Raw genomic sequence first — 17,913 nt, forward strand, 5'->3', positions numbered from 1 at the left:
AAAGCTGCAAAAGCTTTCAACCTAACGATCAGTCTGAAGAAGACGGAGATCCTGTACCAGAAGCCACCATGCAGCGCATACAACCCACCTCGAATCTCGATCGACAGCCACTCCCTCAAATGGTTGAACACTTCACGTACCTAGGAAGCGTAATCTGCAACGATGCTACAGTCACAGGAGACGTCGACAATCGCCTTGTGAAAGCAAGTAGCGCCTTCGGGCGACTGCGGAAGTGTGTATGGGGAAACCACTCGATAAGCATGTCGACGAAAATCCAGGTTTACAAGGTCGTGGTCATCACCACACTGCTCTACGGCTCCGAGGCCTGGGTTCAGTATTGGAAATAGATGTGGCTGCTGGAACGATTCCACCAACGTTGCCTGCGCTCTACATTGGGCATCACCTGGTAGGACTACATCTCTAACAAAGTGCTGGAAAAGGCCCAGCTCCCCAGCATCGAAGCGACCCTTTTCCTGAAGCAACTTCGATGGTCGGGTCACGTATCGCGGATGGACGACACCAGAATACCCAAGACAGTGTTCTTCGGGGAACTCTGTGACGGCAAAAGAAACCGCGGAGCCCCGCACAAGCGCTACAAGGACCAACTGAAGCGACAGCTGTCTCAGGCCGGCATTGCCTCAACGGGGAATGGCAAAAGCTGGCCTCTGACAGGGACGTATGGTGGAAGCAAACTACGATGGCGGCGGAGCAGTTCGAACGTTCGAGGAGAGCAGCTGCAGAGGACAGATGGAAACGCAGGAAGGAGCCCTCATCTCAAGGCCCTCTGTCCGGAGCATTCCCCTGCCCGCACTGCCCCAGGATCTGCAGGTCCAGGATAGGATTCTATAGCCACCAACAGTTGTGCCAACGAAATCGCTGACGAATCTCTTCCCAACTGATCTTCGCAAGCGAAGAATCTGCCTGCTTAGGATTTCTAATACCTCTTCCTTGTGAACCTCAATCCCACCTAGTCTAGTAGCCCTGTATCTCAGTATTCTCCTCAACAACATTGTCGTTTTCTAGAGTGAATACTGTCGAAAAATATTCATTTAGTGCTTCCCTTATCTCCTCCTTCTCCACACACAACTTTTCACTCCTATCCTTGATTGGCCCTAATCTTACTCTCGTCATTCTTTTATTCCTTAAATACCTATAGAAAGCCTTAGGGCTTACCCTGATCCTATCCGCCAACAACTTCTCATGTCTCCTCCTGGCTCTTCTGAGCTCTCTCTTTAGGTTTTTCTTGGCTATCTTGTAACCCTCAAGTGCCCTAACTGAGCCTTCACATCTCATCCTAACATAAGCCTTCTTCTTCCTCTTGACCAGAGATTCCACTTACTTCGTAAACCATGGCTCCCACACTCTACAGCTTCCTCCCTGCCTGACAGGTACATACTTATCTAGGACACACAGTAGCTTTTCTTTGAATAGGCTCCACATTTCTAACGTGCCCATCCCCTGCAGTTTCCTTCCCCATCCTGTGCTCCCTAAATCTTGCCTAATCTCATTGTAATTGCCTTTCCCCCAACTATAACTCTTACCCAGTGGTATACACCTATCCCTTTCCATCACTGAAGTAAACATAACAGAATTGTGATCGCTATCACCCAAGTGCTCACCTACTTCCAAATCTAACACCTAGCTGGGCTCATTACCCAGTACCAAATCTAATGTGGCTTCGCTCCTTGTTGGCCTGTCTACATACTGTGTCAGGAAGCCCTCCTGCACACACTGGACAAAAACTGACCCATCCATAGTATTCAAACTGTAGTGTTCCCAGTCAATATTTGGAAAGTTGAAGTTGAGGACTTATGCAGTAATTGGTAAGGTTCTGAGGAGTGTTGTGGAACAGAGGGACCTAGGATCACAAGTACATAATTCGTTGCAAGTGGCATCACAGACAGACAGGGTGGTGAAAAAGGCATTTAACATGCTGGCCTTTATTGGTCAAGGCATTGAATGTGGAAGTTGGGACATTATATTTCAGTTGTATAAGTCGTTGGTGTGGTTGCACTTGGAGTATTGTCTACAGTTCTGGTCACCCTGTTATAGGAACGACATAGTTAAACTGGAAGTGTTAGTGGGAACTGCAGATGCTGGAGAATCCAAGATAACAAATTGTGAAGCTGGATGAACACGGCAGGCCAAGCAGCATCTCAGGAGCACAAAAGCTGACGTTTCGGGCCTAGACCCTTCATCAGAGAGTGTGCCTTGGTCCATCGAGTCTGCCTTGCCATTTGATCATGGCTGATATGTCTCTCAACCCGATTCTCCTGCCTAGTGGTGTCCAGGAGGAGGACTTGTGTTGGAGGTGGGAGAAGCAGTCAGTGGAGGGAGGGTTCGGCTTAACGGTTAAAGAAGTAAGTGTGGAGGCGAATGCGACGGAAAAACTTGCGATGTCCAGGCGTGACTGGTATTCATTGACATTTGGGTGGAGGGCGACAAAGGTGAGCCCTTTACTAAAGAATGACCGTTCATCCTCAGTCAGGGGGAGGTCGGGGAGGGATGGTGAAGATTCGGCAGGGCTCACTTTGGCTGTCTCCTCTGCACCTGTTGGCTGTGGAGGCTGTGGGCGGAGCGATGTCAGCGTCGGCTGTGGGCGGGGTGGCGTCAGTGGTGGGCGGGCTTGCGTTGGTGGTGGTGGGTGGAGTTGTGCCGGCGTCAGCTGTGGGCGGTGTTGCGTTGGCATCAGCGGTGGGTGAAGTTCCGTCAGTGTCAGCGGTGGGTGGAGTTGCTTTAGTGGAGCATGGTGTTGTGTCCGGGTCCGTGATGGGCAAAGTGGCATCAGCGGTGGGCGGAGCAGGGTAGGCAGCGGCAGTGGCAGTGACGGTAATGTCTGTGGTGTCGGTCTCAGCAGCAATGGCATTCGCGATCCTGGAAGTGGTGTACCTGATGGTGGCGGAAAGCAGATGAGTTTAACCTTAATTTCCCTTCATGTTTGTAACGACCCAATGCCAGTGTAATAGAGAATCCCTGCTTCAGGATATTTGAAGGTGGTTGAACACGTGGGATCCAGGGTAGCTTGACAAGATCAATCAAAGATTGGCTTAATGATGAGAGGTAGTGTGGTGGCAGAGGCTGTTTCTGTGACTGGAGGCCTAGTGTCCAGTGGCATATCACAGAGATTGTGCTCTGTCCATTATTTTTGTGATATAGGTATTGTTAGCTCAGTTGGCTGATTGGCTGCTCTGCAATGTAGAGTGGTGCCAACAGTAAGGGTTCAGGTTCGGGCTGAGGTTACCATCAAGTCCTTCTCAACCTCTCCCCTTGTCTGAGGTGTGGTAAGCCTCTGGGTAAACCATCACCAGCCCGCTCTCTTTCTAATGAGCGTGTAGCAACTTTACTTTTTACTAGAAGGGGCTGGTGGCAGGTGATGGTCTAATGATATTATTACTGGACTGTAACCCAGTTATTCTAGGAATCCAAGTTCGAATCCTGCCACAGCACTTGGTGGAATTTGACTTCAATAAATATCTGGAATTAAGAGTCTAATGATGACCGTGAATCCATTGTTGATTGTCAGAAAAACCATCTGGTTCACTAATGTCCTTTAGGGAAGGAAATTGCCATCCTTACCTGGTCTGGCCTACATGTGAATCCAGACCCACAGCAATGTAGGTTGACTCTTAGAGATAATGGGAACTGCAGATGCTGGAGAATCCAAGATAACAAAGTGTGAAGCTGGATGAACACAGCAGGCCAAACAGCATCTCAGGAGCACAAAAGCTGATGTTTCGGGCCTAGACCCTTCAAAGCTCTCTGATGAAGGGTCTAGGCCCGAAACGTCAGCTTTTGTGCTCCTGAGATGCTGCTTGGCCTGCTGTGTTCATCCAGCTTCACACTTTGTTATCCTGGATAAGCTTGGATTGCTTTCTTTGGAGCAAAGAAGTCAGAGGAGATCTGATAGAGATGTGTAAGCTTATGAGAAGCATGGATAGGGTTGAATAGAAAGCAGCTGTTCCCCATAGTTGCGGGGTCAATAATGTTGGGGCAAATTTTTGAGATGAAGGGTGCAAGTTATAGAAAGAGTTTATGAAGATGAAGTTTCGCTAGAGGGTGGTGGGGGTCTGGAATGCGCTACCTGGGAGGGAAAAGTCACAACCTTTAGAAATAACTTGGATGAATCCTTGAAATGTCATAACATTCAAGACTACAGGCCAAGGCCGAAAAATGGGATTAGTAATCGTATGTCAGCACAGATTCAATGGGCTGAAGGGCAACTTTTGTGATGTACGATTCTCTGACTCTGGGATCTCTGTCTGTTCCAATCGAATTCAGTGAGAAAAGCCGGTGAGTTTGCTTGTGTCTGTGTGTCTGAGAGAGGGAAGGACAGAATTACATCTGGTGAATGGGCAGAAAGTTGTCAAGTAGGAACATTAGTGACCTGATCACTTGAGTAAGAAGTTGAAGCTAATATGTTAGCATGGGTTGAGGATGGTTAATGGAAAGGAAACAGAATACAAGTAAATTTATTTTTCTAGGGTTACTAGTTGGGGCAATGCAAAGATCATTGCCAAGCTCTCAGCTATTTTCTTAATGGTTTGGAAGGAACGACTGGGTGTAATATATCCACTTTGCTGACTATACAAAACTAGAAGGGGCTGTGAGCTGTGAGGAGGTGGACGTAAAGTAGCTATAAAAGGGGCAAAGATAGGTTGAGTGAATGGGCCAAAGGTAGCAGATTGATTATAATGTAGGGAAAAATGAGATGATTTACTTGGGTAGGAATATAGAAAAACAAATCTATCAAATCTATCAAATATTGGTATTCAGAGAATTTGTATGCAAACCTGCAGGTACACAAACCTGAAGTACGGAAACCTGTGTGTACACAATCCCATGTGTACACAATCCCATTTGTACCCGCACCTGTATGTGCACAATACTGTACGTACACAAACGTGCAAGTACATGAACCCGTGAATACAAAAACCTGCAAGTCCATAAACCTGTGCGTGCACAATCCCATTCGTACACAAACTGTGCATATACAATCCCATTTGTACGCGCATCTATGCATACACAATCCTGTGCATACACACACCTGTGTGTACACAAACTCGCAAGTGCACAAATCCGTGAGTACACAATCCTGTGCATACACAAGCCTGCAAGTGCAATAAACAATTGGAAGGGCTAACAGTATTTGGTCTTTATTGCAACTTGGTTAGAGTATGAGTAAGAAGGACTTGCAGTACTCGGGCCTTTGGTGTTAGTCGTAGATGTGATACCTGTGTAGATTTTTTTCTCCTTACTAAAGAAATGCTGCGCTTTCTTTTGAGAGACTGTTAGGTTAATGGATAACCTACTGAACTCAAGAATCAATGCAACAGGTTAATTCCCTGGAGTTTAGGAGAGGTGAAACATGTTTTTGAGAAGGTCAGAAATCACACCACACCAGGTTATTTTCCAATAGGTTTATTTCAAATAGACCTGTTGGACTATAATCTGGTGTCATGTGATTTCTGACCTTGTCCAACCCCAACACGTTCACATCATGGTTTTAAGAGACCTTAGCAGCATAGGTGCTGCGACATTTCCATTGCCTGGAGAGTCGGGAACAAAAAGACATTATTTCACAGTAAGCAGCAAGATATTTCAGATTGAAATGAGATGAAAGTTCTTCTTTCAGAGACTACGTGAGATTATTTGGAACCCTATAGTTCAGTTATAGAACATAGTACATAGAACAGTACAGGCCCTTCGGCCCTCGATGTTGTGCCGACCTGTCATACCGATCTCAAGCCCATCTAACCTACACTATTCCACGTACGTCCATATGCTTGTCCAATGACGACTTAAATGTACCTAAAGTTGGCGAATCTACTACCATTGCAGGCAAAGCGTTTCATTCCCTTACTACTCTCTGAGTAAAGAAACTACCTCTGACGTCTGTCCTATATCTTTCACCCCTCAATTTAAAGCTATGCCCCTCGTGATTGCCGTCACCATCCTAGGAAAAAGGCTCTCCCTATCCACCCTATCTAACCCTCTGATTATGTTATATGTTTCTATTAAGTCACCTCTCAACCTTCTTCTCTCCAATGAAAACAGCCTCAAGTCCCTCAGCCTTTCCTCGTAAGACCTTCCCTCCATACCAGGCAACATCCTCTGCACCCTTTCCAAAGCTTCCACATCCTTCTTATAATGCGGTGACCAGAACTGTACGCAATACTCCAAGTGCAGCCGCACCAGAGTTTTGTACAGCTTCACCATAACCTCTTGGTTCCGGAACTCAATCCCTCTATTAATAAAAGCTAAAAACACTGTATGCCTTCTTAACAGCCCTGTCAACCTGGGTGGCAACTTTCAAGGATCTGTGTACATGGACACCGAGATCTCTCTGCTCATCTATACTACTAAGAATCTTACCATTAGCCCTGTGCTTTGCCTTCTGGTTACTCCTACCAAAGTGCATCACCTCACACTTGTCTGCATTAAACTCCATTTGCTACCTCTCAGCCCAGCTCTGCAGCTTATCTATGTCGCTCTGCAACCTACAGCATCCTTCGTCACTATCCACAACTCCACCAACCTTAGTGTCGTCTGCAAATTTACTAACCCATCCTTCTACGCCCTCATCCAGGTCATTTCTGAAAATGACAAACAGCAGTGGACCCAACACCGACCCTTGCGGTACACCACTAGTAACTGGTCTCCAGGATGAACATTTCCCATCAACTACCACCCTCTGTCTTCTTTCAGCAAGCCAATTTCCGATCCAAACTGCTATATCTCCCACAATTCCATTCCTCCGCATTTTGTACAATAGCCTACTGTGGGGAACCTTATCGAACGCCTTGCTGAAATCCATATACACCACATCAACCGGTTTACTCTCATCTACCTGTTTGGTCACCTGTAGGTTCTCAGACGTTTAATATATTCAAGCGGCTGTGAGCAGTGATTTGAGTTTGAAGGAACATTGGGCTTTTTTAGGGATCAGGCAGGAAACTGGAGTTAAAAGAGACATCAGCAATGATTTTATTAATATGGAGCACGCTGTAGGAGCTGAATTTCAGTGTTTGTTATGCTTTTCTGATATTTGATGGGCAAACATTGAGAAATACAAAACAAGAGCAAACATAGATGAATCAGCACCTCAAACCTGCACCATCAGTCACTGGTCATTGCTGTTTGAGTTTCAAATTCCACTTTTCTGTCTCCCTCTGATAACCCTTCATACCCCGGCATAACAAGAACTTATCCACCTCAATCTTAAAAATATTCAATGTCCCTTAGCTTCACAACCTTCTGAGGGAGACTTCCAACATTGCACAACCCACTCAGAAAAAAAGCATTCTCCTCATTTTATGGCCTATTTCTGGACTGACAGGGAAAACCATTTGCACACCCACTGTGTTCAATCAAGTCACCCCTCACTCTTCTAAAATCCACTGCGAACAAGAACAATCTTTCCTCATCAGACAAGCCAGTCATCCTGAGAATCAATTTAGAAAATTCTTCTGAACCATTTCCTTACTTCTTCCATTGAAAACAAAGGTGAGAAAGAATACTGTCTCTAAAGGGGTTGCGAATCTGTGAAATTATCTACCCCAGAGTGTGGCGAATGTCAGGACATTGAATAAATCTAAGGAAGAGTTAGACCAATCTTTAGCCAAGACTTTCATAGAACTGCTCAAAACCCAAAATAAAACTTTACAAAATCTCCTTCTCTAACCTGTGGGTGGTACTCTTCAGCTTAAAATAAAATTCCAGAACCATGCAGAGTCGCAAAACAATCTATAAACCTACAAGCAAAAATCTATTAGTGGTGCACAAAAAGAAACACTAATTTTAAAGGTGGGCCTCAAGCACTTTAAAAAGTTATTAGCACTTGTGTTCAGGAGGCATAGGGTGACTGGTTCACATTTTTAAAAGTCTCTGACTTATTAAAAGTTTGATTAAAAGCACAGTAGCTGCTGAAACAAACTATTAACTGTGTTTCTTCGGGCTGAGAGTGTTCTCTTGTACTGCAGAGAACAGAGAGAGTTCCTGAGCTTGTGGAGATCTGATGGTTTCTAACCCGTAGACAGCTTCAAGCTGTTGACCCCCCGGGAAGCGATCAGGCAGGCAGAATACCTTTGCCATTGGCACTGTTCACTAGCGTACAGACCAATCAGCTACTTGTTGGCAGCATTTGCACACATCCTTTGGCTCCAATTTGTTTGTGAACCCTCGACTACTGCTTGATCTAGCAACAATGTAAACAGCACTTGATCGTGGTCAGGTACTTGCTTTCAATAAAGTGCAGCAATCCCTCAACAATCTCTGTTTTTTCAAACAATTCTTTTCCTATTTCAGTCCACCATTAAAAATACAGAAAAAGGAAAGGATACGGTACTATTCTAATCCCATTTACGTGCCCTTGGTCTATAGCTGACTATGTACCAACATTTTAAGTGCTGATGCAGGTGGTTCTTAAACATTGCAAGTGTAGGAACCTCCATCACCCTCTCAGGCAGCAAGATCCATACTTGTACCACCCTCTGGGTGAAAACAATGCTGTCTTAGGTCTCCTCTAAATCACTTAGTCTTCATGCCCTCTTGTTATTTTGAACCAATTTTTCTAATCAACCTGTTCAGAATGTGTTATTACACATCTCTGGCATAAGTAGGACTTGAACTTGGGCCTCCTGGTTCAGGGGTAGGGACACTGCTACTGTGCCTTCATATCCTTCCCAAAACATGATGTTCAAATTTGGCTACTATCCCTAGATTGTGTGGTTGGTTATTATTAAAATAAAAGTAACCTTGCCCACTTCTGATAACCAGTTTGTCCTTGTGTTTTCCCATCAGAAACCCGACAAGGTTATTGAAGCTGTAAAACCAGAGGAATCTGTGATATCAGATGAACCACAAACACTGCCCAAAGTTCCGAAGAAAAGACAAAAATATAAGCCCCATCAGGGAGCTCTCAATTCTGCCAAGCTGAAGGACATTACCAAGCCTTTGGCTGTGACAGAACAGGAGTTGTTCCAACAATACCACTCACCACCCTGTATCGAAGAGCCCCCTCCACCTCCCTGTGAGATTTACAGAATGACGTCCTATTTCCAGAATGTTCTCAAAATCCAGAATAGCCGACTACCATTAAACAACAGCGTGACCTTTGATCAGTTTGGGAATGTCACTTCTGTGCAAAGATTGAAGCCGAGCCAATTCCCTAGGAAGCAGCTCAGGCCAATCTTCCAATTGCTCGATGTGGATCTGGAGCTGGAGACACACAGACCATTTATGAGAGAGGCACTGAGACCTTTGGTGTTCCGAAGTGGAAACTTTGGAAAAAAGTTTATTCCCGTCAGGTACAAGATGAGGAGAATCCTGCAGAAAATTCCTGGAAATGAGGAGGAGCCGAGGACCCTGGGGCAGGTGGTAGGTGGGAAGGTAAACCTTCAGGGCTCGAACAGTAACAGGCTAATTGGTAGACCTGCTACAGCACAACAGCTGAGACTGAGAGAGCCATGTGTTATCTCCACCAGTCCAGAGTTCATCGAGTTCATCCCCGATGGGGCAAAGGACAGAAACTGTTCAAACTATGGCCAAAATCCTGAATACGATGAGGAACAGTTCAGCAGACTGAGACCCATTTGCAACAGCCTGGTGAAACCCCCAGTCCTGGTCGAACAACTGTCCAGAAGCATTATACAGTAACTCCCTTCGGTGAATTGTTGAACACAGCCCCTTCCTTCTGTGAGCAGTCTCTACTTGACAAGGCCTTTATGACTGCCTCTTCCAACTGCGTACATTATCCCAGTTGCCTTGATGTTTTACCTGACATAACGTATGTACTTCTAGCCAATAAAGAGAAGGAATTATGGAGAAGATACCTGAATTTCTTCCTGGAATATGTGCAGGCAGACAGACAGAGCACTTCAGGGAGGACTCTGCTAGCAGTTAGCATCATCACCCTATTTAATAGCCACAGTTTGGGTGACCACGTCACAATTGTTACCTGTCCTTTATTGTTATCACTCTCAACCCAACCCCAGCTCCTTACATTTGTCCGTGGATGCGTATAGTGGAGCTTCTCTAATCTCCACTTCTGCAAAACCAGGTCCTTGGGAACAAGCACCCAAATCCTAACAGACCCTGGATTGTGGGCCATTATATCAACAATGTTCCTGAATCTCTGGGTAATATGTTAATCCAGCACATCCCTCACATGGAGAGCTGATGCCTGAGCTTTCCATTTAGTCTGTTTCTTGCACAGAGCAGCAGTTTGAATTTAACAAAGTGTGGAGCTGGATGAACCCAGCAGGCCAAGTAGCATCCTAGGAGCACAAAAGCTGGCACTTCAGGCCCAGATCCCCCATCAGACCCTTCTGATGAAGGGCCTAGGCCCGAAACGTCAGCCTTTGTGCTCCCAAGATGCTGCCCGGCCTGCTGTGTTCATCGAGCTCCACACTTTGTTATCTCGGATTCTCCAGCATCTGCAGTTCCCATTATCTCTGAGCAGTTTGAATTTGTATTGATCACTATAGTGAGGAGATGCCAAAGTTTCAGTCCCCATCAATTAGCATCACAATACTGACACATGCCCCAGTGCAAACCCCAAGAGCCTGCAAAGTTGTTTCTTCCACTGCAACAAAATACTAAAGGTGAATTCTTTATTATGGAATTGGTGGTCACTAGGTGCTATGGCATGAAGCGATTTCTTTATTCAGAATTCCGTCTCAAATATAACATGGGATTAGATACAGCATAAAGCTACCTCTACACTGTCCTTGAATGCTCATAGGACAGGTACAGCACAAGGTTAGATACAGAGTAAAACTTCCTCTGCTGTTTTAAACTGATAGTAAGGCTACTTCTACACTGTACCCATCAAACACTCCTGAGACAGGTACAGTTAAATACAGAATAAACTTCTATAATCTTTTAAGCAGAAAGTAAAGCCCTACAGTGTCCCCATCAAACATTCCGCAGATAGGTACAGCACAGGGTTAAATATAGACTAAAACTCCCTCTAAACTGTCACCATCAACACTCCCAGGACAGGGACTGCACAGGGTTAGATACAAAGTAAAGCTCCTTCTGGTGGATGAAAAGGGCATAAATTGGTTGATGGAATGACAGATTTGTGTCAAGAAGTGTGATGTGATTAATTTCAGAAGATGAACCCAGAAAGACAATAAAAACTAAAGGATACAATTCAGAAAAGAGGTGCAGCAGCAGAGTGTCCTGCATGTATATGTGTAACCAACACTGAATGTGGTTTCAGTCCTTAAACTAGGACAGGTGAGAAAACAATATCCTGGGCCTTAACAATACAGTATAAGAGAAGGTGATGTGGAATTTACATGGAACAATGGATTGTCCAAACTGGAATATTTGGCTGACATTTGTAGGTGGAGTAGTGGCATTGTCACTGGACTAGTAATCCAGGCCTGTGAGTTAATGTTTTGGGAGTATAGGTTCAAATGGCACATGGTGACACTTGAATTCAATAAAGCACAGAATTAAAATCTGTAACCACGGTTATAAAATCCTTTTCATTCAATAATGCTCTTTGGAATAAGAGAAATCCACCTTTTGTTAACTGCTCATGGCACTAAATTGCCTCTTTCAAAGCTAGTAACACTGAAAACTCCCTGCAACTCTCTGCAGCCTTTCCAACATACTGGCCATTCCCCATCCAGCTCACCTTACATTCTATCCCCCACCAATCAATGGCATACATCAAACCCACACCACGACCATCAAGAACAAGGGCAGCAGATAATGTGAACAACACTCTGCGAGTTCCCTTCCAAGCCACTGACCAAACTGACTTGGAAATGTATCACTATTCCTTCAGTGTTGCTGGAATGTCCTTCCCAAGGGCATTGAGTCTATGTCAGCATGGATCTGTGAGGGGTAGATCATGCCTCACAAACCTTATTGAATTCTTTGAAGAGGTGACCAAACACGTGGATGAAGGTAGAGCCATAGAACATAGAACAGTACAGCACAGAACAGGCCCTTCAGCCCACGATGTTGTGCTGACCATTGATCCTCATGTGTGCACCCTCAAATTTCTGTGACCATATGCATGTCCAGCAGTCTCTTAAATGACCCCAATGACCTTGCTTCCACAACTGCTGCTGGCAACGCATTCCATGCTCTCACAACTCTCTGTGTAAAGAACCCGCCTCTGACATCCCGTCTATACTTTCCTCTAACCAGCTTAAAACTATGACCCCTCGTGTTAGCCATTTCTGCCCTGGGAAATAGTCTCTGGCTATCAACTCTATCTATGCCTCTCATTATCTTGTATACCTCAATTAGGTCCCCTCTCCTCCTTTTCTCCAATGAAAAGAGTCCGAGCTCAGTCAACCTCTCTCCATAAGATAAGCCCTCCAGTCCAGGCAGCATCCTGGTAAACCTCCTCTGAACCCTCTCCAAAGCATCCACATCTTTCCTATAATAGGGCGACCAGAACTGGACGCAGTATTCCAAGTGCGGTCTAACCAAAATTTTATAGAGCTGCAACAAGATCTCACGACTTTTAAACTCAATCCCCCTGTTAATGAAAGCCAAAACACCATATGCTTTCTTAACAACCCTGTCCACTTGGGTGGCCATTTTAAGGGATCTATGTATCTGCACACCAAGATCCCTCTGTTCCTCCACACTGCCAAGAATCCTATCCTTAATCCTGTACTCAGCTTTCAAATTCGACCTTCCAAAATGCATCACCTCGCATTTATTCAGGTTGAACTCCATCTGCCACCTCTCAGCCCATCTCTGCATCCTGTCAATGTCCCGCTGCAGCCTACAACAGCCCTCTATACTGTCAACGACACCTCCAACCTTTGTGTCGTCTGCAAACTTGCTGACCCATCCTTCAATCCCCTCATCCAAGTCATTAATAAAAATTACAAACAGTGGAGGCCCAAGGACAGAGCCCAGTGGAACACCACTCACCACTGACTTCCAGGCAGAATATTTTCCTTCTACTACCACTCGCTGCCTTCTGTTGGCCAGCCAATTCTGTATCCAGACAGCTAAGTTCCTCTGTATCCCATTCCTCCTGACCTTCCGAATGAGCCTACCATGGGGAACCTTACTGAAGCCCATATACACCACATCCACAGCTCGAACCTCATCAACTTTTCTAGTCACATCCTCAAAGAAGTCGATAAGGTTTGTGAGGCATGACCTGCCCCTCACAAAGCCATGTTCTTGCAGATGGTCATAAATCCTATCCCTCAGAATCCTTTCTAACACCTTGCAGACGACAGACGTGAGACTTACTGGTCTGTAATTGCCGGGGATTTCCCTATTTCCTTTCTTGAAGGGAGGAATTACATTTGCCTCTCTCCAGTCCTCAGGTACGACTCCAGTGGAGAGCGAGTATGCAAAGATCCTCGCAAGTGGCAAAGCAATTGCATTTCTCGCTTCCCAAAGCAGCCAAGGACAAATCTTGTTGGGGCCTGGCGACTTGTCAATCTTAATGTTTGACAAGATTTTCAGCACATCAGCTTCGTCTATCTCTATCCATTCCAGCATGCACACCTGCTCTTCAAAGGTTTCATTCACTACAAAGTTCGTTTCTTTCGTAAAGACAGAAGCAAAAAACTCATTTAGGGCTTCCCCTACCTCCTCAGACTCCACACACAAGTTCCCTATGCTATCCCTGATCGGCCCTACTCTCTCTTTGACCATTCTCTTATTCCTCACATAAGTGTAAAATGCCTTTGTGTTCTCCCTAATCCGTTCTGCCAAGCCTTTCTCGTGCCCCCTCCTGGCTCACCTCAGACCATTTTTGAGCTCCTTCCTTGCCTGCGTGTAATCCTCTAGAGCTGAATGTTTCTCTCTCTGACCCTAGCTTCCTCCACCTTATGTAAGCTACCTTCTTCCTTTTCACAAGAAACTCCACCGCTCTCGTCATCCAAGGTTCCTTTATCTTACCCCTTCTTGCCTGTCTCAGAGGGACATATTTACTCATCACTCGCAACAACTGTTCCTTAAACAGTCTCCACATGTCTATAGTGCCTTTACCATGGAACAATTGCTCTCAGTCCATGCTTCCTAACTCATGTCTAATCACGTCATAGTTTCCTCTTCCCCAATTAAATATCCTCCCATTTTGCCTAATCCTCTCCTTCTCCATAGCTATGTAGAGTTATGGTCACTATCACTAAAATGCTCTCCCACCACAAGATCTGATTCCTGCTCCGGCTCGTTTCCGAGCACCAAGTCTAGAATGGCCTCTCCTCTCGTCGGCCTGTCAACGTACTGAGTTAGGAAACCCTCCTGAACACACCTTACAAAAACAGCTTCATTCAAATCTTCTGCTCGAAGGAGGTTCCAATCAATATTAGGAAAGTTAAAGTCACCCATTACAGCAACACTACTGCGTGCACACTTTTCCAAAATCTGTCGACCTATGCTTTCTTCAATCTCCCTGCTGCTATTGGGGGGCCTGTAGTAAACCCCTAACGAAGTGACTGCTCCCTTGCTGTTCCTAATTTCCACCCATACTGACTCAGTAGGCAGATCTTCCCCGACAATGGAAGCTTCTGTAGCTGTGATACCCTCTCTGATTAGTAGTGCTACACCCCCTCCTCTTTTTCCCCCCTCCCTATTCTTTTTAAATGTTCTAAACCCTGGAACATCCAGCAACCATTCCTGCCCATGAGAAGCCCATGTCTCTGTTATGGCCACAACATCATAGCACCAGGTACTGATCCATGCTCTAAGTTCATCACTTTTATTCCTGATACTCTTTGCATTAAAGCAAACACACTTTAACCGATCCCTTGGTTCCTTCCCAGGAAAATCCTTCCCACTAGCTGGTCTACCTCTTGCTACTGCCTCACCTGCATCAACTCTCACCTCCGGTATACAGCTCAGGTTCCCACCCCCCTGCCATACTAGTTTAAACCCTCTCGAACTACTCGAGCAAACCTTCCACCCAGGACATTGGTCCCCTTCCAGTTCAGATGCAACCCGTCCTTCTTGTACAGGTCCCACATTCCCTAGAAGGCATTGCTGCCTGGACTGGAGGGCTTATCTTATGAAGAGATGTTGACTGAGCTTGGTCTCTTTTCATTGGAGAAAAGGAGGAGGAGCGGTGACCTAATTGAGGTATACAAGATAATGAGAGGCATAGATAGAGTTGATAGCCAGAGACTATTTCCCAGGGCAGAAAAGGCTAGCACGAGGGGTCATAGTTTTAAGCTGGTTGGTGGAAAGTATAGAGGGGATGTCAGAGGCGGGTTCTTTACACAGAGAGTTGTGAGAGCATGGAATGCGTTGCCAGCAGCAGTTGTGGAAGCAAGGCCATTGGGGTCATTTAAGAAACTGCTGGACATGCATATGGTCACAGAAATTTGAGGGTGCATACATGAGGATCAATGGTCGGCACAACATTGTGGGCTGAAGGGCCTGTTCTGTGCTGTATTGTTCTATGTTCTATGTTCTATGTTCTATATCTGAAGCCCTCCCTCCTACACCAGCTGTGCAGCCACGTGTTAAGCTGCGCCCGCTCCCTGTTCCTCGCCTCGCTATCTCGTGGCACTGGTAGTAAACCAGAGAACACTACTCTGTTCGTCCTGCTTTGCAGCTTCCATCCTAACTCCCTGAAATCACTTTTTATATCCTCAATCCTATTTCCAGCTATATCATTAGTGCCAATATGTAACACGATTTCTGGCTGTTCGCCCTCCCCTTTTAGAACCTTATACACCCGATCGGAGACGTCCCGGACCCTGGCACCAGGGAGGCAACATACCTTCCGGGAATCCCGATCCTGACCACAAAATCTCCTGTCGATTCCCCTAACTATTGAGTCCCTACCACGAGTACTTTTCTATTCTGCCCCCTTCCCTTCTTTGCCACAGTGTCAGGCTCAGTGCCAGAGAACTGACTACTATGGCTTTCCTCTGGTAGGTCATCCCCCAGCAGTATCCAGAACGGTATACTTATTGCTGAGGGGAATGCCCACAGGGGATCTCTGCACTGTCTGTCTGTCCCCTTTCCTCCCCGTAACTGTAACCCATCTATCCTCGTCCTGAGCCTTAGAAGTGACCAACTCCCGATAACTCCTCTCAATTACCCCCTCTGCCTCCCGAATGATCCGAAGTTCATCCAGCTCCAGCTCTATTTCCCTAACACGGTTTTCAAGGAGCTGGAGTTGGGTGCACTTCCCGCAGATGTAGCCAGCGGAGACGTGTGCCACGTCTCCCAACTGCCACATTCTGCAGGAGGAGCAAGCAACTGCCCTAGCATCCATACCCCACTTATCTGAACACCCACTCAGTACTAAAGTAGAAAGCTTAGCTCAAGTTGCTATAAAATTAATAACAAACTTATATTCAATAGAGAAAGTTTAGAATGAACCTTACCTTATTAACTAGGTTAGAGGAGGAGGGTGGGTGGGAGACACTACAGTTGTAGAGTCTCGGATTTAGCCGCCTTGCTGATATATATGGTCACTGCTTTCCTTCCCGGCTGCCCCTCTGGTCCTCGTCACTTCCTCTGCTGCTCCCGCTCCTTCTCTGAAAGAGGAAAAACACCGCTGCCCGCTACCGGTAAGTAATTTTAAAAATAAACTGCTTTACCTTACCTGTGCTCCTGAGATGCTGCTTGGCCTGCTGTGTTCATCCAGCCTCACATTTTATTATCTTGGAATCTCCAGCATCTGCAGTTCCCATTATCTCTGCTTTACCTCACCTTCCGGGTCCGTCTTACCTCCGCTGCTGCTCGCACTCAAAATGGCCGTTGGCGTCGAAGGGTGAGTATTTATACTCACTGCTTTCCTTCCCGGCTGCCCCTCTGGTCCTTCCTCCGCTGCTCCCGCTCCTTCTGCAATGGAGGTGGTATACGTGGATTTAAGTAAGAAGTTTGATAAGGTTCCCCATAGTGGGATCATGCAGAAGGTAAGGAGGCATGGGATAGGGGGAAATGTGGCAGGTTGGATTCAGAATTGGCTGACCCTTAGAAGACAAAGGGTGGTAGTGGACAAAAAATATTCAACTTCGTGAAAAGTTACTAGTGGTGTACCACAAGGATCTGTTCTGGGTCCTCTTCCATTTAAGACTTCTGTAAAAGATTTGGATAAGCATAAGAACTAGGAGCATGAGTAGGCCATCTGGCTCCTCAAGCCTGCCCTGCCATTTAATAAGATTATGGCTGATCTTTGAGACTCAGCTCCACTTACCCCGCCGACTCACCATAACCCTCAATTCCTTTACTGTTCAAAAATTTATCTAGCCTTGCTTTAAAAACATTCAGTGAGGTAGCTTCAACCGCTTCACTGGGCAGAGAAGTTTCACCTGTTAGCAGAAAGAACTTCCCTGCCTCCACCTTACCTATTCCCTTCATAATCTTATATGGTTCTATAAGATGTCCCCTCATTCTTCTGAATTCCAATGAGTATAATCCCAGTCTACTCATAATCCAACCCTCTCAACTCTGGAATCAACCGATTCAATCTCCTCTGCACCCCCTCCAGTGATAGTATTATCTCTTCTCAAGTAAGGAGACCAAAACTGCACACAGTACTCCAGGTGTGGCCTCACCAGGACCCAATACAGCTGCAGCATAGCCTCCCTGTTTTTAAACTCCATCCCTCTAGCAATGGCAGACACAATTCCATTTGCCTTTTTAATTACCTGCTGTGCCTGCAATCCTACTTTTAGCAATTCATGCACAAGAATACCCAAGTCCCTTTGCACAGTAGATGAGATAATGGGAACTGCAGATGCTGGAGAATTCCAAGATAATAAAATGTGAGGCTGGATGAACACAGCAGGCCAAGCAGCATCTCAGGAGCACAAAAGCTGACGTTTCGGGCCTAGACCCTTCATCAGAGAGGGGGATGGGGTGTGGGTTCTGGAATAAATAGGGAGAGAGGGGGAGGCGGACCGAAGATGGAGAGAAAAGAAGATAGGTGGAGAGAGTATAGGTGGGGAGGTAGGGGGG

The 17,913-nt window shown here is 45.9% G+C and overlaps 2 protein-coding genes across 4 annotated transcripts in view; one reads left to right on the plus strand and one right to left on the minus strand.

Annotated features, from left to right (window-relative positions):
- LOC125454701 (uncharacterized protein C2orf81 homolog) overlaps positions 1-9,829 on the plus strand; it is a 36,280-nt gene extending 26,451 nt beyond the window's left edge. For all 3 annotated transcript variants that reach the window (XM_059650752.1, XM_059650753.1, XM_059650754.1), the window contains one exon: positions 8,800-9,829. In XM_059650752.1, coding sequence (XP_059506735.1) covers positions 8,800-9,654 — 855 coding nt within the window. In that variant the 3' untranslated portion in view covers positions 9,655-9,829. The remainder of the gene's footprint in view (positions 1-8,799) is intronic.
- Positions 1,503-16,789, minus strand: LOC132210478 (uncharacterized). The gene is made up of 2 exons (XM_059650766.1): positions 16,335-16,789; positions 1,503-2,889 (listed from the first exon to the last, which is right to left on the minus strand). The coding sequence occupies exon 2, from the start codon at positions 2,864-2,866 to the stop codon at positions 2,198-2,200; it is 669 nt and encodes a 222-aa protein (XP_059506749.1). The 5' UTR covers positions 2,867-2,889; positions 16,335-16,789; the 3' UTR covers positions 1,503-2,197.
- Positions 16,790-17,913: the final 1,124 nt, after the last annotated feature.

Source organism: Stegostoma tigrinum, chromosome 1 (assembly GCF_030684315.1).
Source record: "Stegostoma tigrinum isolate sSteTig4 chromosome 1, sSteTig4.hap1, whole genome shotgun sequence".
In the NCBI taxonomy this organism is placed as follows: Eukaryota; Metazoa; Chordata; class Chondrichthyes; order Orectolobiformes; family Stegostomatidae; genus Stegostoma; species Stegostoma tigrinum.